Source organism: Palaemon carinicauda, chromosome 31 (assembly GCF_036898095.1).
Source record: "Palaemon carinicauda isolate YSFRI2023 chromosome 31, ASM3689809v2, whole genome shotgun sequence".
Classification (NCBI taxonomy): Eukaryota; Metazoa; Arthropoda; class Malacostraca; order Decapoda; family Palaemonidae; genus Palaemon; species Palaemon carinicauda.
This window is the reverse complement of record NC_090755.1, coordinates 56363639-56388826: the sequence shown is the minus strand read 5'-3', so window position 1 is coordinate 56388826 and position 25188 is coordinate 56363639. Positions and strand designations below refer to the sequence as shown.

At 48.1% G+C, this 25188-nt stretch overlaps 1 protein-coding gene across 1 annotated transcript in view; it reads right to left on the bottom strand.

The window, feature by feature from the left end:
• Positions 1-25188, bottom strand: part of LOC137624416 (F-box/LRR-repeat protein 18-like) — a 94839-nt gene that overhangs the window by 16360 nt on the left and 53291 nt on the right. The window contains exon 8 of the mRNA XM_068355161.1: positions 14868-14988. Within this exon, the coding sequence (XP_068211262.1) occupies positions 14868-14988 (121 nt within the window). The remainder of the gene's footprint in view (positions 1-14867; positions 14989-25188) is intronic.

Sequence of the window (25188 nt, the reverse complement as noted above, 5' to 3'; positions counted from 1 at the left end):
CATTCTCTCGCGGGCCAGAGGGGAGCAACCAACGTCAACCTTGTCCCTTCGTGAGAGGCAAACTTCTGCAGTACCTTGTTGACAATCTTGAACGGGGGGAACGCATAAAGGTCTAGATGGGACCAATCCAGAAGAAAGGCATCTATGTGAACTGCTGCTGGGTCCGGAATCGGTGAGCAATAAATTGGGAGCCTCTTGGTCATCGAGGTAGCGAACAGATCTATGGTGGGCTGACCCCACAAGGCCCATAGTCTGTTGCAAACATTCTTGTGAAGGGTCCATTCTGTTGGGATGATCTGACCCTTCCGGCTGAGGCGGTCTGCCATGACATTCATGTCGCCTTGAATGAACCTCGTTACTAGAGATATTCTTCGATCTCTTGACCAGGTGAGGAGGTCCCTTGCGATCTCGAACAACGTCATCGAATGAGTCCCTCCTTGCTTGGAGATGTACGCCAAGGCTGTGGTGTTGTCGGAGTTCACTTCCACCACCTTGCCTAGAAGGAGGGACTTGAAGCTTCTCAAGGCCAGATGAACTGCCAGTAGCTCCTTGCAGTTGATGTGCAGTGCTCTTTGATCCGAATTCCACGTGCCCGAGCATTCCCGACCGTCCAGTGTCGCACCCCAGCCCGTGTCCGATGCGTCCGAGAAGAGAAGGTGGTCGGGGGTCTGAACAGCCAGTGGTAGACCTTCCCTGAGCAGAATGTTGTTCTTCCACCAAGTCAGTGCAGACTTCATCTTCTCGGAGATAGGAACTGAGACCGCTTCTAGCGTCATGTCCTTTCTCCAGTGAGCAGCTAGGTGATACTGAAGGGGTCGGAGGTGGAGTCTCCCTAACGCGATGAACTGGTCCAGCGATGAAAGCGTCCCTATCAGACTCATCCACTGTCTGACTGAACATCGGTTCCTCTTCAGCATGCTCTGGATGCATTCTAGGGCTTGACTGATTCTGGGGGCCGACGGAAAAGCCCGAAAAGCTTGACTCTGAATCTCCATACCTAGATATACTATAGTTTGGGATGGGACGAGTTGGGACTTTTCCATATTGACCAGGAGACCCAATTCCTTGGTCAGATCCAGAGTCCATTTGAGATTCTCCAGACAGCGACGACTTGACGCAGCTCTTAAAAGCCAGTCGTCCAAATAGAGGGAGGCTCTGATGTCTGCTAAATGCAGGAATTTGGCAATATTCCTCATCAGTTTGGTAAACACTAGAGGTGCCGTGCTTAGGCCAAAGCACAGGGCTTGGAACTGGTATACCACCTTCCCAAAAACGAACCTTAGAAAAGGTTGGGAATCTGGGTGGATGGGGACGTGAAAGTACGCGTCCTTTAGGTCTAACGAGACCATCCAGTCTTCTTTCCTGACCGATGCTAGAACCGACTTCGTCGTCTCCATGGTGAACGTCTGCTTGGTGACAAAGACATTCAGAGCACTGACGTCTAGCACCGGTCTCCACCCTCCTGTCTTCTTCGCCACTAAGAAGAGACGGTTGTAGAAGCCCGGGGATTGATGGTCCCGGACTATGACTACCGCTCCCTTTTGTAGCAAGAGAGACACCTCTTGCTGTAAAGCTAGCCTCTTGTCCTCCTCTCTGTACCTGGGAGAGAGGTCGATGGGAGTTGTTGCTAGAGGGGGCTTGCGCAAGAATGGAATCCTGTACCCCTCTCTGAGTAACTTCACAGACTGTGCGTCTGCACCCCTGTTCTCCCAGGCCTGCCAGTAGTTCTTGAGCCTGGCTCCCACTGCTGTCTGAAGAAGGTGGCAGTCAGACTCTGCCTTTTGAGGACTTGGAACCCTTCTTCTTGTTGCCACGTTGACTAACGGCACGAGTACCTCCTCTGCTGGAGGTTCTGCCACGAAAGGGCGGAATGAACCTAGACGCTGGTGTGTCCATCCTAGGTCTAGGCACGGAAGGTAAAGCTGTGACTTTACGTGCGGATGACGCCACCAGGTCATGAGTGTCTTTCTGGATCAACGAGGCAGCAATCCCCTTGATCAGCTCTTCAGGAAAGAGACACTTCGATAGCGGAGCAAACATCAGTTCTGACTTCTGACATGGGGTGACTCCCGCCGACAAGAAGGAGCAAAGGTGATCCCGCTTCTTGATAACTCCAGACACGAAAGAAGCCGCAAGCTCGCCAGACCCATCCCGTATGGCTTTGTCCATGCAGGACATGATGAGCATGGCAGAGTCCTTATCCGAAGGGGAGGTCTTCCTGCTCAAGGCTCCCAAACACCAGTCCAGGAAGTTAAAGATCTCGAACGCACGGAAAACTCCCTTCAAAAGATGGTCCATATCCGAAGAGGTCCAGCAAATCTTGGAGCGTCTCATAGCCAGTCTGCGGGGAGAGTCTACCAGACTTGAGAAGTCGCCCTGGGCAGAGGCAGGAACTCCCAAGCCGAGAACTTCTCCCGTGGCATACCAGACGCTAGATTTGGAAGCAAGCTTGGTCGGGGGAAACATGAAGGATGTCTTCCCAAGTTGCTTCTTGGCCTGCAACCACTCTCCCAGTACCCTTAAAGCTCTCTTGGATGAGCGAGCGAGTACGAGCTTCGTAAAGGCAGGAGCTGCTGACTGCATGCCTAAAGCGAACTCAGAGGGAGGTGAGCGTGGAGCTGCAGACACAAACTGGTCCGGATACAACTCCTTAAACAGGGCAAGGACTTTCCTAAAGTCTAAGGAGGGAGGTGTAGTCTTGGGTTCATCTATGTCGGAGTGTTGGTCGTCCAAATGCGCAGCTTCGTCGTCATCAGAGATTCCTTCATCCGAATGCTGAGGAGGAAGCGGCAAAGGAGGAGATAAAAGCTGAACGGCTGAATCCGGCAGCACGGGTGCATGCGTAGCTGCACTGGATCCAACATCATGCCGCTGTTGGTCAGTCTGAGAGCTGACAACAACCAAAGCGGAGTGGTGGTGCGTGGTGGGGACTGCCGTGGGTTGCGGAGACTGCCGCATCGCGTCAAAACACGGCAGCTTGACTCCACCTTCCTGCTGATGCGGTAGCTCACGCATGTCAACGGAGGGTGCTGCACGTCGGCTAACGTCAACATGCGTCTGGCAGGGTCGACTGCGCATCGGTGGTGGAGCTCTCACAGCCGGAGTGTGGGAGCAGGCAGCCGCAGTGTCAGCTGAGCGCACAACCGTGGCAGGTTGTAGGTTAACGGGTGCAGCGTCAACCTTCTCAGCACGATACTCCTGCATGAAGGAAGCTAGCTGAGTCTGCATAGACTGCAGCAAAGACCACTTAGGGTCTACAGCGGTTGGTGCGGCAACAGACGGAGTGATTGCCTGCTGCGGAACCACTCTACCTCTCTTGGGAGGTGTGCAGTCTTCGGAAGACTGCGGCGAGTCAGAACTGACCCAGTGGCTACACCTGGGCCGTTGGACTCGCTCGGAAGGGACCTTGCGCTTGAGAGGTCGTGAGACCTTGGTCCAGCGTTTCTGTCGAGAAACCTCTTCCGCAGACGAGGAAAGAATGGGCTCACTCGTCTGTTTGTGGGTGGGACGATCTCTGCAAGATACGTCCTCAACCACGGAGGGTACGTCTGTACGCTGATCAAGGCCTGTCGAACCCTTTGGTCGTACGACATTGCTTCTCCCCTGGGCTTGGGAGCTTGCAAGAGGTCCCGGACTGGGAGGACGACAGGCACGAACAGACGCACCCTCATGCGTAACACTGACACTTTTCACTGCACTGACACTCACTACACTTCCCACTGCACTTTTCTCCTTCAACTCTTTGACGTCAGCCAAGAGTTGATTGCGGTCATTCGCTAATGACTCAACTCTGTCACCAAGAGCCTGAATGGCACGCATCATATCCGCCATCGAAGGTTGATGAGAGCTAGTAGAAGGGTCGGGTGTAACCACTACAGGGGAAGGAATAGGTTGAGGGGCATGGGGAGAGGAAAAATCAATAGAGCGAGACGAACTCCTCCTGATCCTATCCTTCTCTAGCCTACGTGCATTCTTAAGGAATTCTTGAAAATCGAATTCCGAAAGCCCAGCGCATTCCTCACATCGATCTTCCAATTGACAGGCTTTACCCCTACAATTGGAACAAACGGTGTGAGGATCTATAGAGGCCTTCGGAAGACGCCTAGAACAGTCCCTAGCGCTACACTGCCTGTACTTGGGGACTTGAGTAGGGTCAGACATCTTGAATTAGTCAAAGGGGGAAATCCAAAATCTATCCAAGTCGTCAACAAATAATCCAAAATCTAATCAATGAAAGTGATAAAGTATTGATGATAACTTCTGTACAGCGAAAGCTAATAACTAGAGAGAATACTTCACCAAATAGCGTGAAAATCAACTCCAGAAACAACAGCGTATCAAGTAGGTCTTGCCGGTGGCACGACAGAGAGAAAATTGATTCTTTGTTGACAAGAAGTACTTGAGTACCTACTAGACAGATGGCGCTGTTGATGTACACCCCCACCTGTATAGCGATCGCTGGCGTATTCCGCCCGTAGGTTTTTTCTGTCGGGCAGCAGAGCTGCAGCTACATGATCAACGGGTAAGATTAATATTGAAAAACATGAAATTGTAGCTCTGAGGGAGCGGAACAAATATATACAGTTAGCCACAGTGTGGCGAAAGGAGAATTTAAATGAAATGGAGAATTCGATGAGAATGCTGGACGACGGAGGGAGCGATGTCCTTACAGTCTGTATACTGTAATAAGATAAAGAATTAAAGTACTGTAATAAAACAATATTATATCATTTAACACAGTATGCAAAATCAATTTTGCTATAATCTGATATTTTCAATATTAATCTTACCCGATAATCATGTAGCTGTCAACTCCGTTGCCCGACAGAATTCTACGGAAGGGATACGCCAGCGATCGCTATACAAGAGGGGGGTGTACTCACCAGCGCCACCTGTGGCCAGGTACTGCAGTACTTCTTGTTGACACCACCTCAATTTTTCCTCTGTCGTGCCTCCGGCTAGACCTACATGGATACGCTGTTGATTCTGGAGTTTTTTGCTCACGATTTGGTGATGTATTTGCTCTAGAGTTTAGCTTTCGCTATTCAGGAAGTTTTATCATTAGCTTAGCTAGCTTTTGGAATTAATTTGATTAATTATGGTGACGAAGAGAGTATGAACTCTCTTTCACTTTTAAATGGCCGACCCTTCCCTTAGACGGAAGTGTTGGTGTCTAAGAGAGTATAGACTCTCTTTCTTAATTTTGCTTAACAAAAGTTATAGATTTATTTTATATCTCTCCGCCTTTTATAGGCCTCTTCGATTAACTTCCTTTTATTATAAACTTATTAAAATTAATTTTTATATTTGTTTATATTCGACCTTTCCTAATAGTAGGCGGTCTTTTCTTGGTACCGAAGTTAATTAACATTGAGCCCGTCATTTCGGTTTTACCTGTTAACATATTATGCTATTTTAATGTTTTTGAAAGAATTTCTTTGATAGTCTCGTACTGTTTTCAAAGTTGAACTAACGTTTTGTTTTGTCTCTGCAGTTGTTGACGTTCAGAACGTTCAACTTGCGCTCTATCGTTACGATAGAGAGAGAATTTTCACGGTGTCACGTTGCAGTAAGAGTAAACCGTTTCTAGCGTTTTGTTCATTCTTTCTTAGCTTAATGGTTTTAATTCTAATAAAGGAACTTTTTATTTGGGAAATCTTTCAGTTTTTTTCCTTTAACAATAATATGTTTTAACGATATATATGATTGGGCTCTTCTCTCAGGTTCTAAGTCAAGAGAGAGAGAGAGAGAGAGATAGAGACGAAGGGAGAGAGAGGAGGATAAACGTTTCGTTCAAGCGAGTAACGTTGTTATCGTTTTTGCTCTTCTCCCTAGTCTCTTTAGGGGAAGAAGGTAAACGTTTCTAGAGTTTTATTCTTGTTCTCAAGCTTTATGCGGTGAGAGATTTTAAACGTAGTTTATTTGATCTAGTGTTTAGTCTCTTTCCAGCCACTGAATTATTTATCTTTCATTAGATTTTTCTGTTACATTGTAATTCTGTTTTCGCAATTACTAACTTTTAAGGAAGGATAGAATTGCGTGTTTCAGGTACAAACCACTTAAAGTTTCGAGTTCAGTGAAATAAGTGCAAACAGAAAATCAAAAGTGATAAGTGATAAGCGCAAAGTGTTACAGTGTTGCGTTCGAGGGTTCGTCTGTTCGTGCCAGTTGTTCGCCTAGTCTGGGACCTCTTACAAGCTCCCAAGCCCAGGGGAGAAGTAATGTCGAAGGACTTATGGGTTCAGCAGGCCTTGATCGACGAACAGACGTTTTCCCTCCGTGGTTTCGGGTGTATCTACACACGTTGCCGACGTGATCACCCCACCCACACAAAGACGAGAGAGCCCTTTTATTCCTCGTCTGCGGAAGAGGTTTCTCGCAGAAACCATGGACCAAATCTTGCAGCTTTTAAGTGCAAGTCGGTCCCTTCCGCACAAGTCCAACTCCTAGGTGTAGCCATTAGCCCTGGGTCAGTTCGGACTTGCTGCAGTACGACAACTGCACACCTCCCAGAGAGGCAAGGTGGTATCGCAACAGGCAGTAGCTCCGTCTGTTGCCGCACCAGCTGTTTTAGACCCTCAGTCTCAACGGACAGTAGCTCCGTTTGTTGTTGTCTTTCTTAAACTCTTGTGGTCTATACTGCAGACAATGCAGTCTCAGCTTGCGGTTTTGATGCAGGAGTTTCAGGCAGAGAAGGTTAATACACCTCCTCCTGCGAACGCTCCTCCCCCTCTGCGCAGTACAATCTGCCAGACGTATGAGGTTGAGGTTCCTCTAGCTACCTCCATGCGTGAGCTGCCGCGTTGGGAGTTGCCAGATACCAGCGCTGTGCAGCAACCTCCACTTTCCTTGAGGCTGGAGCCTCTTACCACGCAGCAACCTCCTCAACAATGGGGGCAGGAGCCTTATGCCTTACAACCTCCTCTTCCCTTGAGACAAGAGTTTCTTGCAGTAAGACCATCCTCGAGGCAGCAACCTCTTGAGGTACGACAACCTCTACCATCCTTGAGGCAGCCACCTCAGCTCTCGCAGCTGCAACCTCAACTCTCGAGGCAAGCACCTCAAGAACCTCAACTCGTGAGACAGGAGCCGCGTTCTGCGCAGCCGCCACCTCAACTCTCGCAGCTCACACCTCAAGAACCTCAACTCGTGAGTCAAGAGCCTCTCTCTGCGCAGCCACCTCAACCCTTGAGGCAAGCGCAACTCTTGAGGCAGGAACCTCATGCTATGAGTCAGCCACCTCAACGCATGCATCTGCCACTTTCTCCTCAGCTTGAGCCTCTTCCCATTCAACTTTGAAATAACAAATGACAATAATAACACCTCATTACTTTCATAACTTGCATTTGTAAAACATATACATGTATGCCTACACAAACATTATGATAATGGAGGTTATTCGTATTACTTAAAAAAAAAAAAAAAAAAAATATATATGTATTCCTTGCAATATATTTTTAACAAAATCGCAAAAATATGGCAAAAATATCTTCAAAACAAAAATGAATCATGAGTTATGAATGTAATGTAAATATTATGTTGATATTAAAACCCCATGCAAGCATGCATGAAGTAATGCAGTGTTGCCAACAGGGCGAGTTTCCCTTTCCTGAGGTGAAGTAGATTATAGTACGTATATTTAGTGCAGCTTAATTCTACGATTATCATGCCGGCTATCAAATTCATCAACAAAACAGTCTAAATCAATTCCCTCGGCACGTGCACTTTCAATGGACAGTAATGCGATATTACTCAATCTAGCACTGGTCATGGAATTTCTGAGAAATGTTACACGCCATGCAACATGCTCTGCTTACCTTACAGCATGCTCTACATACAGCATGCTCTGCATACAGCATGCTCTGCATACAGCATGCTCTGCATACCTTACCGCATGCTTCTCAGTCACACATCTTTGGTTGTTGCCAACTCACTAGACTGTCAAGCAGTTTCATAACGTTGCCTTCTAGTCTGCTGCTTTTGCACCAGTGAAACCCTCACTGAGAGAACTTAGCTTTTCTCGGATATGGTCCCTGTAGATGAGAAAGTGCTTTTCTCCCTCCTTCTGATATTCCCTTGAGGACTCTGTCATTTGGAGAGGAGCCTTTAGCTGCGTAGCCTCCTATGGACTTTTATTTAAGCATAACATGCTTCCAGGGAAGGTAATGGTTCCACTTCAGTCGCTAACCCCGTCTGTTACCACACCTGCTCCCATAGACCTTGAGCTGTGTTGCAAGACATGCAGTCCAAGCTTAGTCCTTGTTAGAGGATTTTTTGTTTACGGAGTCAGTGTGTCACTGGGAAGACGTTCAACAACCAGCAGAAGTGACTTGTTGTGACGCAGTGCGGCAACCTCAGCAACCCGATAAGGAGTTGTCTGTACGACCCAGACAGTCTAGACAGCTTCGGGTTGTCACTGTACTTCCTCGCTTCCCCATGGTTGACAGTTCACAGACTGTGCAGCAGTACCATGATCTTGTGTCCGGCTCCGTCAGACGACTGGCTTTTAAGAGCTCCCACAAGTCGTCGCTGTCTGGAGATTCTCAGATGGACTATGGATCTGACCAAGGAACTGGGCCTCCTGGTCAATTTTGAGGAGTCCCAGCTCGTCCCATCCCAGACCATTGTCTACCTGGGTATGGATCTTCAGAGTCGAGCTTTTCGGGCTTTTCCGTCGGCCCCAAGGATCTTCCAAGCCCTAGAATGCATCCAGAGCATGCTGAGAAGGAACCGATGCTCAGTCAGGTAGTGGATGAGTCTAACAGGGACACTTTCATCGCTGGCCCTGTTCATCGTGTTAGGGAGACTCCACCTCCGCCCCCTTCAGTATCATCTAGCTGCTCACTGGATAAAGGACATGACGCTAGAGACGGTCTCAGTTCCTGTTTCCGAAGAGAGGAGGTCTTCTCTCGCGTGGTGTAAGAACAGCTTTCTTCTCAAGGAAGTCTACCTTTGGCTGTTCAGAAACCCGACCGCCGTCTCCTCTCGGACGCATCAGACACGGGCTGGGGTGCGACTTTGGACGGACAGGAATGCTCGGGAACATGGAATCAGGAGCAAAGGACACTTCACATCAATTGCAAGGAGTTGTTGGCGGTTCTTCTGGCCTTGATAAACTTCAAGTCCCTCCAGCTTAACAAGGTGGTGGAGGTGGACTCTGACAACACCACAGCCCTGGCTTACATCTCCAAGCAGGGAGGGACTCTTTCGTGGAAGTTGTTCTAGATCGCAAGGGACCTCCTCATCTGGTCAAAAGATCGAAAGCTCACGCTGGTAACGAGGTTCATTCAGGGCGGTATGAATGTCATGGCAGATCGCCTCAGCCGGAAGGGTCAGGTCATCCCCACAGAGTGGACCCTTCACAAGAATGTTTGCAGCAGACTTTGGGCCCTGTGGGGTCAGCCAACCATAGATCTGTTCGCTACCTCGATAACCTAGAGACTCCTGTTGTATTGTTCTCCGATTCCAGACCCAGCAGCAGTTCACGTGGATGCTTTTCTGCTGGATTGGTCCCATCTCGACCTGTATGCATTCCCGCCGTTCAAGATTGTCAACAGGGTACTTCAGAAGTTCTCCTCTCGCAAAGGGACACGGCTGACGTTGGTTGGCTCCGCTCTGGCCCGCGAGAGAATGGTTCATAGAGGTACTGCAATGGCTGGTCGACATTCCCAGGACTCTTCCTTTAGGAGTGAACCTTCTACGTCAACCTCACGTAAAGAAGGTACACCCAAACCTCCACACTCTTCGTCTGACTGCCTTCAGACTTTCGAAAGACTCTCAAGAGCTAGGGGCTTTTCGAAGGAGGCAGCCAGAGCGATTGCCAGAGCAAGGAGAACATCCACTCTCAGAGTCTATCAGTCTCAAGGGGAAGTCTTCCGAAGCTGGTACAAGACCAATGCAGTTTCCTCAACCAGTACCACTGTAACCCAGATTGCTGACTTCCTGTTACATCTAAGGAAAGTAAGATCCCTTTCAGCTCCTACGATCAAGGGTTACAGAAGTATGTTGGCAGCGGTTTTCCGCCACAGAGGCTTGGATCTTTCCACCAACAAAGATCTACAGGACCTCCCTAGGTCTTTTGAGACCTCAAAGGAACGTCGGTTGTCCACTCCAGGCTGGAATCTAGACGTGGTCCTAAGGTTCCTTATGTCATCAAGATTTGAACCTCTCCAATCAGCCTCTTTTTAGGACCTCACATTAAAAACTCTTTTCCTCGTGTGCTTGACAACAGCTAAAAGAGTAAGTGAGATCCACGCCTTCAGCAGGATCATAGTTTTCACATCTGAAACGGCTACATGTTCCTTGCAGCTCGGTTTTTGCTAAACGAGCTTCCTTCACGTCCTTGGCCTAAGTCGTTCGAGATCCCAAGCCTGTCCAACTTGGTGGGGAATGAACTGGAGAGAGTACTTTGCCCAGTTAGAGCTCTTAGGTACTATCTAAAAAGGTCTTAACCTTTACGAGGACAATCAGAAGCCTTATGGTGTGCTATCAAGAAGCCTTCTTTTCCAAGGTCTAAGAACTCAGTTTCTTACTATTCAGGCTTCTGATTAGGGAAGCACATTCTCATATGAAGGAAGAAGACCTTGCTTTGCTGAAGGTAAGGACACATGAAGTGAGAGCTGTGGCTACTTCAGTGGCCTTCAAACAGAACCGTTCTCTGCAGAGTGTTATGGATGCAACCTATTGGAGAAGCAAGTCAATGTTCGCATCATTCTATCTCAAAGATGTCCAGTCTCTTTACGAGTACTGCTACACCCTGGGACCATTCGTAGCAACGAATGCAGTAGTAGGCGGGGGCTCAGCCACTACATTCCCATAATCCCATAACCTTTTAACCTTTCTCTTGAATACTTTTTATGGGTTGTACGGTCGGCTAAGAAGCCTTCCACATCCTTGTTGATTTGGCGGGTGGTCAATTCTTTCTTGAGAAGCGCCGAGGTTAAAGGTTGTGATGAGGTCCTTTAGTATGGGTTGCAGCCCTTGATACTTCAGCACCTTAGAGTTGTTCAGCCTCCTAAGAGGAACGCTGCGCTCAGTAAGGAAGACGAACTTATTTAAGGCAGAGTAATGGCTCAAGTCGACTTCCTTACCAGGTACTTATAATTTCATTGTTATTTTGAATAACTGATAATATGAAATACGGGATACTTAGCTTCTTGATATACATGTACACTGGTTTTCACCCACCTCCCTGGGTGTGAATCAGCTACATGATTATCGGGTAAGATTAATATTGAAAAATTTTATTTTCATTAGTAAAATAAATTTTTGAATATACTTACCCGATAATCATGATTTAATTGACCCACCCTTCCTCCCCATAGAACCAGTGGACCGAGGAAAAATTGAGGTGGTGTCAACAAGAAGTACTGCAGTACCTGGCCACAGGTGGCGCTTGTGAGTACACCCCCCTCTTGTATAGCGATCGCTGGCGTATCCCTTCCGTAGAATTCTGTCGGGCAACGGAGTTGACAGCTACATGATTATCGGGTAAGTATATTCAAAAATTTATTTTACTAATGAAAATAACATTTTATATCTTATGATATGGGACTATTTGTTGACTTTTGTAGCTGGAGATAGTAGGCATGGGAGTCAGGCTAGGCCTACCCTAGGCCGAAATGTAACAAAATTTTATTTACAAACAACTACTTGGAACCTATTAAGTTTGTAAGTTGAGGACCTACTGTATGCTCATTCCATCTTGACAACCACCAACCATACAGAAAACTGAAATTAAAATGGGAAAACACAGAACTGCAAAACCTTCCACATCCACTCTATCTCGATGTCACTCTTAATAGAATGCTGACTTTCTAAGAGCATGTTAACAAGCTCAACAAGAAAGTGGCCACCATAAATAACCTCCTCAGCAAAATAGCCTCCACCAAGTGTGGAGCTGATGGAAAACCTTTAAAACAAACAGTCTGAAACTCAGATACTCCACAGCAGAATATTGTGCTCCTCTGTGGGAAAGATCAAGCCACACCAAAAGAGTAGAATAAAGCCTGCTGATGAATCATTGGTACATTGAGAGCACCACCCCTACCAGCTTTAAATAGACTAGCCATCATTGCAACCACCTGACATCTGTTGAGATGCCATGGCTAGATATGAAAAGACCAAACAAGCAAATGATCCCAAGCACCTACTCTATAACCATCGCGAAACAAGAAGACGTCTGAAATCATGGAAGAGCTTTATGACTGTGAAAGAACTGGAGATATCATATCTCTAACATCCATCATTATCATTTATGTTATTACAGGACTCGCTATTCACAAGTGACTGTGGAAAAAAACATGAGTCTTGGTCTTACTGCATTGAATATAGCTAATTCTCTTGCTTGATGGTACACTCGGGCATGCTGTTCTGTCTTGTTTCTTTTCCTCTTGTTTTATTAAAGTTTTTATAGTTTATATAGGATATTTATTCTAATGTTACTCTTCTTAAAAATTTTATTTTTCCTTGTTTCCTTTCCTCACTGGGCTCTTTTCCTTGTTGGAGACCCTGGGCTTATAGCATCCTGCTTTTCCAACTATAGTTGTAGCTTAGCAAGTAATAATAATAATGATAATAATAATTGTTTATATTAAACTACCCTAATTGTACAGTATTTAGAACTTGAGTAAGAAAATGGTATACCCACTTATCTTATTTATCAAGAAACTCAACTCTTTCAATAATGGTGATGACTGCTTGTGTATGCTTTTGAGGAGTATTCACTTCTTAAAAATTATTAATTTATTATAAACTTCTGGATTTTGAAGTCTTTAGTGTCCAAAATATACAACAGGAATTTTAACAGTAGTCACCAGAAACTTTCTTTTTTTGGTGGTTTTACTTTAACTTGTACTATGGATCTGGAGAAAGCGTATGATAGAGTTGATAGGGAAGCAATGTGGAATGTGATGAGGTTATATGGAGTTGGTGGAAGGTTGTTGCAAGCAGTGAAAAGTTTCTACAAAAGTAGTAAAGCATGTGTTAGGATAGGAAATGAAGTGAGCGACTGGTTTCCGGTGAGAGTGGGGCTGAGACAGGGATGTGTGATGTCGCCGTGGTTGTTTAACTTGTATGTTGATGGAGTGGTGAAAGAGGTGAATGCTCGAGTGCTTGGACGAGGATTGAAACGGGTAGGCGAGAATGACCATGAATGGGAGGTAAATCAGTTATTGTTTGCGGATGATACTGTACTGGTTGCATACGCGGAAGAGAAGCTTGGCCGATTAGTGACAGAATTTGGAAGGGTGTGTGAGAGAAGGAAGTTGAGAGTTAATGTGGGTAAGAGTAAGGTTATGAGATGTACGAGAAGGGAAGGTGGTGCGAGGTTGAATGTCATGTTGAATGGAGAGTTACTTGAGGAGGTGGATCAGTTCAAGTACTTGGGGTCTGTTGTTGCAGCAAATGGTGGAGTGGAAGCAGATGTGCATCAGGGTGAATGAAGGATGCAAAGTGTTGGGGGCAGTTAAGGGAGTAGTAAAAAATAGAGGGTTGGGCATGAACGTAAAAAGAGTTCTGTATGAGAAAGTGATTGTACCAACTGTGATGTATGGATCGGAGTTGTGGGGAATGAAAGTGACGGAGAGACAGAAATTGAATGTGTTTGAGATGAAGTGTCTAATGAGTATGGCTGGTGTATCTCGAGTAGATACGGTTAGGAATGAAATAGTGAGGGTGAGAACGGGTGTAAGAACTGAGTTAGTAGATAGAGTGGATATGAATGTGTTGAGGTGGTTTGGCCATGTTGAGAGAATGGAAAATGGCTGTCTGCTAAAGGTGATGAATGCAAGAGTTGATGGGAGATGTACAAGAGGAAGGCCAAGGTTTGGGTGAATGGATGGAGTGAAGAAAGCTCTGGGTGATAGGAGGATAGATGTGAGAGAGGCAAGAGAGCATTCTAGAAATAGGAATGAATGGCGAGCGATTTTGACGCAGTTCCGGTAGGCCCTGCTGCTTCCTCTGGTGCCTTGGATGACCGCGGAGGTAGCAGCAGCAGGGGATTCAGCGTTATCAAGCTTCATCTGTGGTGGATAATGGGGGAGGGTGGGCTGTGGCACCCTAGCAGTACCAGCTGAACTCGGTTGAGTCCTTTGTCAGGCTGGGAGGATCGTAGAGAGGAGAGGTCCCCTTTTTTGTTTCATTTATTTGATGTCGGCTACCCCCCAAAATTGGGGGAAGTGCCTTGGTATATGTATATATGACTATGACAATGTTTAGCCTTTTAGCATTCATATTTTCTTACTGTTTGAAAAAAAATAATGAGGAACCTCTTAACTATGGTGCTTGCTTGAAAATATTTCTATGACTTGTGCAAGAAAAATTTCATAGCCCAGAATTATCAATATTGTAAGGTATTCTTACAAAGTTTCCCCATCGTTTATCATTTTTCATTCATTGTAAAAAAAAACATGTTTTCTCCATATTTTATTTCTTTTGGCCATATTTTCATATCTTACCATAGCCTTGAGCTTTTAATATTGTATAAGATTATTTGTATTTGTTAATATTTTCATCATAACTTTCTGTATAAAGTATGGCTTCATACTTAATTTTTCCTTATCTTAATGATCTTTGTCTTTGTTATCTTTGACTATAAAAAACAAAAACCTGAGTCTGGAGCTTTATGAAATTCATTACTTTGAAGTCTATTTCTGTGAAGTTTTACTGTATTTATATTGGGAGGAACGTAGAGAGTAGAGGTCTCCTTTTTTGTTTTGTTTCATTTGTTGATGTTGGCTAACCCCCAAAATTGGGGGAAGTGCCTTGGTATATGTATGTATGTATGTAGAAGAACTAGAATGTTATAGAGAGGCATAACATCAAAACATACTAGGTCTAACAAAAAATAATTAATACCAGCTACTAACCTCAATTAGGAATCCCCCACTTGTGATAGGAATGCTGTCCAAGGTCAATCTGGTTAAATTTTCAAGTTTCTTCATGTTTGATAGACATTCCCACTGAACTTTCAATGGACTGCATGAAATCCTGAATAAAAGAAATAAAAAATATGTCAGTGCATAGTACCATAATTATATCTAAATAAAGAGGTTCAATGTAAGGAAAGACACATGCTGTGCAATGTGAATATGACAAAATAAAAAATGTGATAAAAATGACAAATTCGTAGATAATTTGTATTTTTCCTAACTATACAAACCTTAGCTATTTAAATGGGGTAATTACTTCGGCGTAGCTGAATGACGAGCCATAAGAATTTTAACGAGGGTTTACTACCCCACCGCTAGTTAGCGGGGGGGGGGGGGGGGGGGGTAGCAAGCTACCCTTCCCCCCTCACACACACAGTGAGTGCTTCACTTTGCTTAGAGGTAGGACTTATCCCGGGGGACAGGGCTGGCGGGAAAATATGTGTAAATAGCTAAGGTTTGTATAGTTAGGAAAAATACAAATTATCTAAGAATTTGTCATTTGTTCCGTAACTGAAATACAAACCACGCTATTTACATGGGGTGACTTAACCCTTAGGTAGGGTGGTAAGTCCCTGCCATACTGGCTTTGGCTTGCCCGGGGACTCCATATTCGAGTGTCTACGTACTCAGACAATAGGGAATCCCTGCTCCTCGCTAGCAGCTGTGAAACTGCTGCGGCCTACGTAAGGTGTGTGCGAAGGTGAAAAGTGACTCGTCCTAGGAAGTTGACCTGGAGTTCCTCAGATGGAAATCTAGGCTAGGACTCTCCCAATACCACCTCATCAGGGTATGGGGACATGACAGTATTACACTTAATACTAGGAACACAAGGAAGCATGGTTTACCTGCAGTGGTTTGAGGTCAGCTGTGCAGAGAACCCAGGAGGCTGCTTTCTCCAAGGGAGGAGAGGATGAAGAAAAGAATAAGGGCCAGACATACCTTTTCATTCATGCAGACTAAAACCGGGTAACAATGCCCTCAACCTTCTGCTACTTGTCCATTAAGGAGCCAGAGGTTTAGACCAGCTGTTGTGCAGCCACCACAGGGCCGATAGAAAACGTATCGAGCCTCCTGTGGGTCACGTCTTGCAGGTAGTGGGCTGTGAAGGTGGTCTGACGCCTCCACACCCCAGCTTGAAGGACCTGCGTCACTGAATAATTCTTCTTGAAGGCCAGGGACGTAGCTATGCCCCTGATATCATGCGCTCTAGGGTGACGTGACGGAGAAGGGTCAGGATTCAAGGCCAGGTGTATTACCTTGCGAATCCAGGCTGAGATGGTATTCCTGGTGACCCTCCTCTTCGTTTTCCCAGTGCTCATGAACAAGGCTTGAACCTGGGGACGAACTGCAGCTGTTCTTTTAAGATACAACCTCAGACTCCTAACTGGGCACAGTAGGAGATGGTCTGGGTCATCTGTTACAGAAAGGAGACTCGAAACCTGGAAAGAGTCGAACCGAGGGTCAGGCACTCCCGGGTTCTGAGTCTTGGCAACAAACTCAGGGACAAACCTGAACGTTACCTCCCCCAATCCCCTTGAATGGGTGCTGTCGTATGAGAGACCATGTAGTTCGCTGACTCGCTTGGCCGAGGCCAAAGCTAGCAGGAACACCGTCTTCCAAGTAAGGTGACGATCTGAAGCCTGCCGTAGTGGTTCGTAAGGAGGTCTCTTTAGAGACCTGAGAACTTGAACCACATTCCAAGGAGGGGGTCTCACTTCCGACTGAGGGCAGGTAAGTTCATAGCTTCGTATGAGAAGAGAAAGTTCCAGTGAGGAAGAAATATCCATTCCTTTGAGCCTGAAGGCAAACTTAAAGCTGAGCGATAGCCTTTCACTGCCGAGACTGAAAGGCGCATTTCCTCCCGCAAATACACGAGGAACTCCGCTATTGCTGGAATAGTGGCATCGAGTGGAGAGATACCCCTTCCACGACACCAACCACACAAAACTCGCCACTTCGCCTGGTAGATCCCTGCGGATGACTTGCACAGGTCTCCAGACATCCTGTTTGCAACTTGTTGCAAAAATCCTCTCTCTTTGAGGAGATGCTGGATAGTCTCCAGGCGTGAAGTCGAAGCGAAGCTACGGCTTTGTGGAAGATGTTGGCATGTGGTTGTTTGAGTAGCTCGTGACGTGGAGGGAGTTCCCTTGGAGGCTCCGTAAAGAGTTGCAGAAGGTCCGGGAACCATTCTGCGTGATGCCATAGCGGAGCTATGAGGGTCATTGACAGGTTGACCGATATTCTGTTCTTGTTGAGTACTCTCCTCATCAGACAGAACGGGGGAAAGGTGTACACATCGATGTTGTCCCACCGTTGTTGGAAGGCATCTTGCCAGAGAGCCTTGGGGTCCGGGACTGGGGAGCAGTACAGCGGGAGCTTGTAGTTCAGCGCTGTAGCGAACAGGTCCACAGTCGGGGAACCCCACAAAGTCAGGACTTTGTTGACTACTTGAGGATCCAAAGACCACTCGGTACTCACTATCTGTGTCGCTCTGCTCAGACTGTCGGCGAGCACATTCCTTTTGCCCGGAATGAAGCGAGCTGCTAGTGTGATCGAGTGGACTTCGGACCATCTCAGTGTCTCTACTGCAAGATGGGATAGCTGTTCTGAAAAGGTACCTCCCTGCTTGTTGATATAAGCCAACACTGTGGTGTTGTCGCTCATCACTACCACAGAGTGGCCCGCCAGGACTTGGTGGAACTTCTGAAGTGCCAGGAACACGGCCTTCATTTCTAGCAGGTTTATGTGAAGGTAATTTTCTGATTCTGACCACAGCCCTGAGGTCCTGTGGTTCAGAACGTGGGAGACCCTTTCTTTGATGCGTCCGAAAACAACATCAAGTCCGGCGGGAGGATGAGAAGATCCACTCCCTTTCGTAGGTTCTCGTCTGCCACCCACCAATGGAGATCCGTCTGTTCCGGTTGTCCCATAGAGATCAGGGTGTCCGGGGAATCGTGTCCTTGATTCCACCGCGACTTGAGTCGCCACTGGAGATATCTCATTCTGAGGGGACTGTTGGGAACCAGACGGGCCAGGGAGGAGAGATGGCCGAGGAGACGTAACCACGTTTAAGCTGGAAGTTTTTCTCGTGTGAGGAAAGGTCTCGTGACCTTCCTCAGCCTTGCTATCCTGTCGTTTGATGGGAAGGCTTTGTGGAGATTGGTGTCTATGACCATGCCTAGGTATACCAGTCTCTGAGAGGGCTGCAGAGAGGACTTCTCGAGGTTTACCATGATCCCCAGATCTTGGCAAAGTTCGAGAAGCTTGTCTAGGTGGCGAAGAAGGGTTGCCTTCGAGTCTGCTAGGATCAGCCAGTCGTCCAGATAACGGAGGAGACGGATGCCGATCCTGTGAGCCCATGATGAAATCAGGGTGTACACCTTGGTGAACACTTGGGGTGCTGTGGAGAGACCGAAGCACAGCACCTTGAACTGGTAGATCTTGTCGTCTAGGCAGAATCTTAAGTACTGTACTTCCTTGACGACGGGTGGACTGGGATCTGGAAGTACACGTCCTTCAGGTCCAGTGTGCACATGAAGTCTAGTGGTCTCACTGCAAGCCTGACCGTGTCTGTCATCTCTATACTGAACGGAGTCTGTTTGACAAACCCGTTCAGTGTCGAGAGGTCGATGACTGGTCTCCAGCCTCCAGACGCCTTTCTCACAAGAAAGAGTCGACTGTAGAAGCCTGGGGACCGTCCACAACCTCTTGGAGAGCGTCCTTCTTCAACATGGTCTGGACTTCTGCCAGGAGGGCCTGTCCCGTTACCGATCCCACGGTAAGGGAGCTCAATGACACTGGATTCGCTGTCAGGGGAGGTAGACATGAGATGAACGGGACGCGATAACCCTGACCGATTACGGAAATCGTCCAGGTATCTGCCCCGAGTTGCTGCCACCTTGTCGCGCAACTTTATAGGCATCCCCCCACTGGTGGACATGCAGGGGGACTGCCAATCCTAGCGTTTACGGCCTCGGCCGTTCCTTCTAGAACTTTTACCTCCTCCCCTGGAGGACTTCTTGCCCCTTCTGCCCTTGGCAGGAGAGGGCTTAGACACCTTCTGCTTTGCTGCCGTTGTCGTTGTCTTCCTAGTGTCCTTAGCTGGACGGGGTTGCTGAGCTGCTGGAGGTTTGTAAGGCCTCGATGTCAGGGCCCTGTGGATGAGGGAATCCTGATTGGACTTCCTCCACCTCTCAGCGGCTAGCTCCACGTCCTTTGGCTCAAACAAGCTCTTACCGAGAGCGGAAGAGTGTCTGAGCCTGCTAACATCAGAACTGGGGACCTTCTGGTGGAACCTCTCAGCCACTGCGTCCCGACGCTTGAGAATCGTGTTGGCCCACAAGCTCGAGACTTGATGGGCCAGAAACTCAATGGTTCGGGTGCCTGAGAGTAAGACTGTCTCCAGTGCCTTCCTGGTACTTTCTTTGGAGAGGTCCTCAGAACGTACCAGGATGCCCAGAGATCCCAGCCAGATGTCCAGCCACGAAGTTGCCTGCATGGCACACTTCGCAACTTTCTCCTGGCTTAGGATCTCAGTTGCGCAATAGGACACTTGCCGGTTGGAGAGTCTCTCAAGAGGGACTCCCCCAGTGAGCTCTTCCACCGAATGGTGTACTGGAAGACTCAAACAAGTCTCCTCTAGGATTTCAAAGTACCTCATCTGATGTACTCGAGGAGGAGGGAGGAGCTTGTTACCGGCACTGGATCGATTGGAGGAGGCAAGCTCAGAGAGCTGGCCCTCGACCTTGTCTCTGGCACTCTTCCTCCCCTGAGACCAGGGCAAAGCTGCACTGGCCCTAGAGGGTTTCTGGGTGCCGTAGATTCGGTCCAGGACCGTATCTTTCCCTTCACGAGGAGGAATCTCTGGGTCTGGAATCCCATTGATGTTCCTCATGAGGGTCAGGACTTGCCAGAACGCATGTTCTGACTCCTGGTGCTCTCCTCCTGACGGACTGGCAGCGAAGTCTCCCGTCCCCAGACGCTCTTCCTGGGGAGACTCACGGACATTCTCCAAAAGTCTATCTGGTTCCTGTCGGGTCCTTGCGGAAGACTTGGGAACAGTCTTCGAGTCCTTCGGCTCCCTCCTAGGAGGGATGCAGGACTCCAGCAATGAAGGATGTAAGGCCTTCGCCACCTCTATACGAGGAGACTTCTCAGGAAGCAGCAGAGTTTCCCCCATTGGTGCGATGGGGGAACGGACCGGATCTTGCGGCTCTCCTAAGGATGGGTAATACTTATCCGCAGAGGAGCGAGAGAAAGTCTGAGGTGGGGTAGGATCCTTACGTAAGGACTTGCGAGGAAACAGGATAGTCCTTGGAGAAGTTACCACGTCTGGGACTCCTCTCTTCCTCTTCAGGGGGGAGGAAGTTGCCACTGATTTGTGACCCTGTCAGAAAGCACAGGCTTCATTGCCTGCATAAGCGCTCTGACAATGGTACCAAACCAGGGCTGCTGGCTGACAGTCGCGCTGTCAGATACTCCCTCTGGAGGGAAGGGGATCGTTCGATCCCTTGGAGGAGTCGACACGAGGGTTCGCCTGTTGAGAATCTGCAATGAAGGAAGAAGAAAGGTCCTTAGACCTGTCCGGAAACCTCCCCTCCTCCGGCGAGCGCACTGTTCTGCGCTTGCGGGGAGGGGAGCGCGATGATAACCTGTTCGCCTGTACCCCTGATGTAACTCGAGCGTGATCGCGTTGGCGATCGTTGCGCCGATCACCGTGTGAAAAGCCCTGTTCTGGATCGCGCGTAAATGAATCATGCGCAGCAGGACATTCTCACTCGCGCGCGCGTGAGCGTGGGCGTGCGAGGTTGAGGGCGCGGGCGCGCAGGAGGGGACGCGGGCACGCGTAGGAGATGGCGAGGGCGTGTGGCGCACAGGAGCTATCTTATGAGGCGGGGTAGAAGGCTGGATGCGAGGGCGCACAGTGGGCTGATGGGCTACTGATGAGCGCGAGTGCGCGGTAGCATGCTGGCGCGTGTCTGTCACGACCGGGCGTGGGCGTGATTGCGCAGCCTGGTGATAGCACGAGAGCGAGATCACGCGTTGGTGCGCAGACGAGAGATGCGCATGTGCAGGTGCCTTAGGCGGGCGCTCATGGCGCGCATCAGGATGTGGGCGCACAGGTGTGCGCTGTTGCAATGGGTGCGCAGGGCGCGCAGCAGGAACTGACCGTGTAGATGTGCACTGTTGGGTTGGGCGCGCATCGCGTGCAACTGGAACCTCGCTCGGTACTGGAACATTGTGCGCAGTTTTTATATTGCGCGCAGTTAGCAGAGAGTCCAGGGGAACCCATGAGCGCCCGTGCGCTATCTTGGGAGCCTCCTGGACTGCGCGCTGTGATGTAGAAGCGCGCTTGCGCTATAACAGGAACAGCGCAAGGTTGGCGTGCATCACTTTTAGTAATATAAGAGTGTTGGGGGTCTAGAGGCACCTGTGAGCGCCTGTGCGCTAACTTAGGTGCCTCTTGGACCGCGCGTTTATCAGGAACTGCCGGGCGCGTTTGCGCAGGCGAGCGCGTGTGCGCAGGTGGGTGTGGGAGCGCTATTTCAGGAACTGCTGATGGGTGCGGGCGCGCCGAAGGTTGTGGGCGCGCAGGGGAACCCTGGCGCGTAACTGGAACATTTGCGCGCACGCTCGCAGGTGAGCGCCGTGGCGCTAAATCAGGATCAGCGGCAACAGCAGAAGGGCGCGCAGGCATAACCTGGCGCGCAGGGGTTTGATGCGCAGTTTTGAGCTTATTACCCTTTTGCCCCGAAGGGACCGGTGCCTGCGCAATGACAGGTTTAGATGGCACGTAGCGCGTATCATCCTTGAAAGGAGATGGCAGGACAGCATGTCTGGAGGGTGACTGGATACAAAGTCCTGAAGGACGACCATCCTCCGACGGGGATCGCGAACGATCCCTGGAGAGGTCTAAGGTGGTAGCTGGCAGGAACGGTGATCGGCGAGTTGTCTCCTCCTCAGAGGACTGCGAGGATGACGAGCCGAAGAGGCGCCTCCTAACTCTCTTGTGAGGAGCAGGAAGGCCTCTACGGCGAAGGGGAGGACGAGCCTTCCGCCTTATACGCCCACAAGGGGCCGTTGGATCAGAACTCTGACCTTTGTAGGGCCTCCGCAGAGGAGTCTCTGTTAGTGAACTCCCCCGAGGGGGAGAATCACCGGCAGAAGAGACCGTAGGACTTAGTTCCTCCCTCGAAGGATGTTCGGAGGGGGAACCTAAGCCTTCAGCTACCTCAGCAACAACAGGCACAGGAGTTTGAGCAGAACCACTCGATGCCTCCGTTACAACAACGTCAACGACCGACTGAGGATCTATCCCTGCTGTCGTCGGCGATTGTTTAACAGCTGCACCCAGTTTGATCATGTCAAACAGGGCTTGCCTGGAGGGCGAACCCTGAAGCCCCAAGGAAGCCCAAAGCTGTAATAAATCATTGTTATTAACAGACAAATAAATATTTAAATCCTCCTCCGGGGGAGGAGGGGCAGCTGCCTCGCTATGGGAGGCAACTACCTCTCCCGCAACCCGGGATCGGTCAACAGCAATACGGTCTACGCTACCACTCGCCGGCCTCTCGGAAGAGACCGCTTGAGTGAGAGCTTCGGAGGAGGAAAGGGCTACGGAAGAAGTAGTCTTGGAATTTTCTCTCTTCAAAGAAGCCTCTAAAGGAGAAATATCCCTTTTAGCCTTCTTCTTGCGGCACCGGGCAAACCTCTCCCACTGGGAGGTAGACCACTCTCTACACTCGATACATACGTTAGACCTATCACACCGTTGGCCCCTACACTGAGGGCATAAGGAGTGAGGATCGGTGTCCAAGGCCGACATAAAGGTACCACAAGGGCGGCCGGCTTGTCCAGGGCACGTACGTATGATGAAAGAATAGAGGCCAACTTCAAACACACACTGAAAGAAAAAGCAAAACAAATTATGGCAGTCAAAAACGGAGGAGAGCGCAGACAGGTCTGTCGTCTCTCCGAGCCAAAAGCAAAGTGAAGCATTCACTGTGTGTGAGAGGGGGGAGGGGTAGCAAGCTACCCCTCCCTAACCACCCGCTAACTAGCGGTGGGGTAGTAAACCCTCGTTAAAATTCTTATGGCTCGTCATTCAGCTACGCCGAAGTAATTACCCCATGTAAATAGTGTGGCTTGTATTTCAGTTACGGAACAAATCTTGCTTTAAAATCCCTCAGAAAAAAATACAACACTGCATCCTATAGACATGTTTTGGAAAGATATTGTATAATCATTTAAAGAACATGATCAGTTTTTTCAAAACCCAAAATTCAAAATAATCCACATTCTGTCAATGGAACCTTTGTAGAATGGCAGACCATGCCTGCCGCTCGCATGGAAAATCTGAATTTTCAATCCCATTTTATATGGAAAACTTCCTAGCTATATCAGTTGTCACCCATACTGAATTCAGAGTTCAGTATTTACTTGTATATTGGTCTGCCAAAGTAAGATTATTACTGTAATTCACTAAGTGGTCTTTACTCTGCTGTGGTTCACTTCACTCACAATTTAACGTTATCTACTTGTTTCTCTGTTACTGCAAATGATACATGTTGTACAGTACTACAATTTTTAGCATCATAGGGAAATATCTTAACATTTTAATTATATAATTAACAACTTGATTCAACTGGCTTTTGCTGTGCAGTAGCATGCTTCACTCACAATCTAACAATATGTTCTTATTCCCAGTCCACAGGAGCTAGCTGTAGTAAATGAAAGTTCCAAGATTTTTCTATCCTCCAGTCTTAACTTGTCCGAAAAACCATTTCCATTTTCAAGTTAGCTATGAAATACAACAAAGGCACTAATTTTCAATCTAAAGATTGTAAAATTTTGGTACAAGATATGATAAAAGAGGTATTAAACATTTCTCCCGGGCTTTCACAAGAGGTTATTCCTCGTCCCTAAAGTGTCGGGGGTTTGAGAACCATTTCTGTATATCAAGAATATCAAAAGTTTACAGTTCTCACAAATTTTTTCATGAAAACACCATCAATGGTTCTGGGAGGTGGTAAAAAAAGGTGATTAGGCTTCTCAACAGATCTAAAAATTGACAAATTCGTAGATAATTTGCATTTTTCCTAACTATACAAACCTTAGCTATTTATATGGGGTAATTACTTCGGCGTAGCTGAATGACGAGCCATAAAAGTTTTAACGAGGGTTTACTACCCCGCTGCTAGTTAGCGGGGGGTAGGGAGGGGTAGCTAACTACCCCTCCCCCTCACACACACTGGTGAATTAGCTCACTTTACTTAGAGGTAGGACTTATCTTGGGGGACAGGGCTGGCGGGCACATAACTGTAAATAGCTAATGTTTGTATCGTTAGGAAAAATACAAATTATCTACGAATTTGTCATTTGTTCCGTAACTGAAATACAACGCTATTTACATGGGGTGACTTAACCCTTTGGAAGGGTGGTAAGGACCCTGCCATACTGGCTTTGGCTTGCCCGGGGACCCTGAACTCGAGTGTGTAGGAACTCAAGAAGTAAGGGGTCCCTGCTCCTCGCTGACAGCTGTGAAACTGCTGCGGCCTACGTAAGCTGTGTGTGAAGGTGAGAAGTGACTCGTCCTAGGAAGTTGACCTGGAGTTCTTCAGATGGAAATCTAGGCTAGGACTCTCCTAATACCACCTCGTCAAGAGTATGGGGACGTGACAGTATTACATCTTAATACTAGGAACACAAGGGAGCATGGCTTACCTGCAGAGGTTTGAGGTCAGCTGTGCAAGGAACCCAGGATGCTGCTTTCTCCAAGGGAGGAGAGGATGAAGAAAAGAATAAGGGCCAGGCAGATCTTTTCATTCATGCAGACTAAAACTGGGTAACAATGCCCTCAACCTTCTGCTACTTGTCCAATAAGGACCCTGAGGTTAGACCAGCTGTTGTGCAGCCACCACAGGGCCGATAGAAAAGGTATCGAGCCTCCTGTGTGTCACGTCTTGCAGGTAGTGGGCCGTGAAGGTGGTCTGACGCTTCCACACCCCAGCTTGAAGGACCTGCGTCACTGAAAAGTTTTTCTTGAAGGCCAGGGACGTAGCCACGCCACTGACGTCATGCACTCTAGGGTGACGTGACGGAGGAGGGTCAGGATTCAAGGCCAGATGTATTACCTTGCGATTCCAGGCTGAGATGGTATTTCTGGTGACCCTCCTCTTCGTCTCCCCGGTGCTCACAAACAGAGCTCGCACCTGGGGACGAACTGCAGCTGTTCTTTTAAGATACAACCTCAGACTCC